The sequence below is a fragment of the Cyprinodon variegatus genome, unplaced genomic scaffold (assembly GCF_000732505.1).
Source record: "Cyprinodon variegatus isolate N-32 unplaced genomic scaffold, C_variegatus-1.0 Scaffold1547, whole genome shotgun sequence".
Classification (NCBI taxonomy): Eukaryota; Metazoa; Chordata; class Actinopteri; order Cyprinodontiformes; family Cyprinodontidae; genus Cyprinodon; species Cyprinodon variegatus.
In genome coordinates, this window is record NW_015152000.1 from 121,589 (window position 1) to 121,880 (window position 292).

General features: G+C 49.7%; 1 protein-coding gene across 1 annotated transcript in view; it reads right to left on the reverse strand.

Moving 5' to 3' along the window:
• Positions 1 to 292, reverse strand: part of naf1 (nuclear assembly factor 1 ribonucleoprotein) — a 13,841-nt gene that overhangs the window by 9,796 nt on the left and 3,753 nt on the right. The window contains exon 3 of the mRNA XM_015403711.1: positions 62 to 200. Coding sequence (XP_015259197.1) covers positions 62 to 200 — 139 coding nt within the window. The remainder of the gene's footprint in view (positions 1 to 61; positions 201 to 292) is intronic.

A 292-nucleotide genomic window follows, 5' to 3' on the forward strand; every position in this document is an offset into this window, starting at 1 on the left:
ACCAATGTAAAAAAAGAAAAGTGTTCCCCTTTAAGGTCAAACTTCTTCAAAACAAACTGACCTCAAGTAAGACTTCACCACGAACTTTAATAGGCGCTGGTTGGCTGAAACCTTCATCATCGTCCTCCATGACCGGGGCGGGAGACGAAGACGAGGATGAGGAGGAAGACGAGGATGAGGATGACGAGGAAGAGCTGTCACTGGGAGAGGAAAAGGTCAGAGTCAGTCCTACAGTGTGTGACGGTGTGACCCGTGAGCAGCTGTGAACAGGAGTGAACAGTGAACAGGTGCG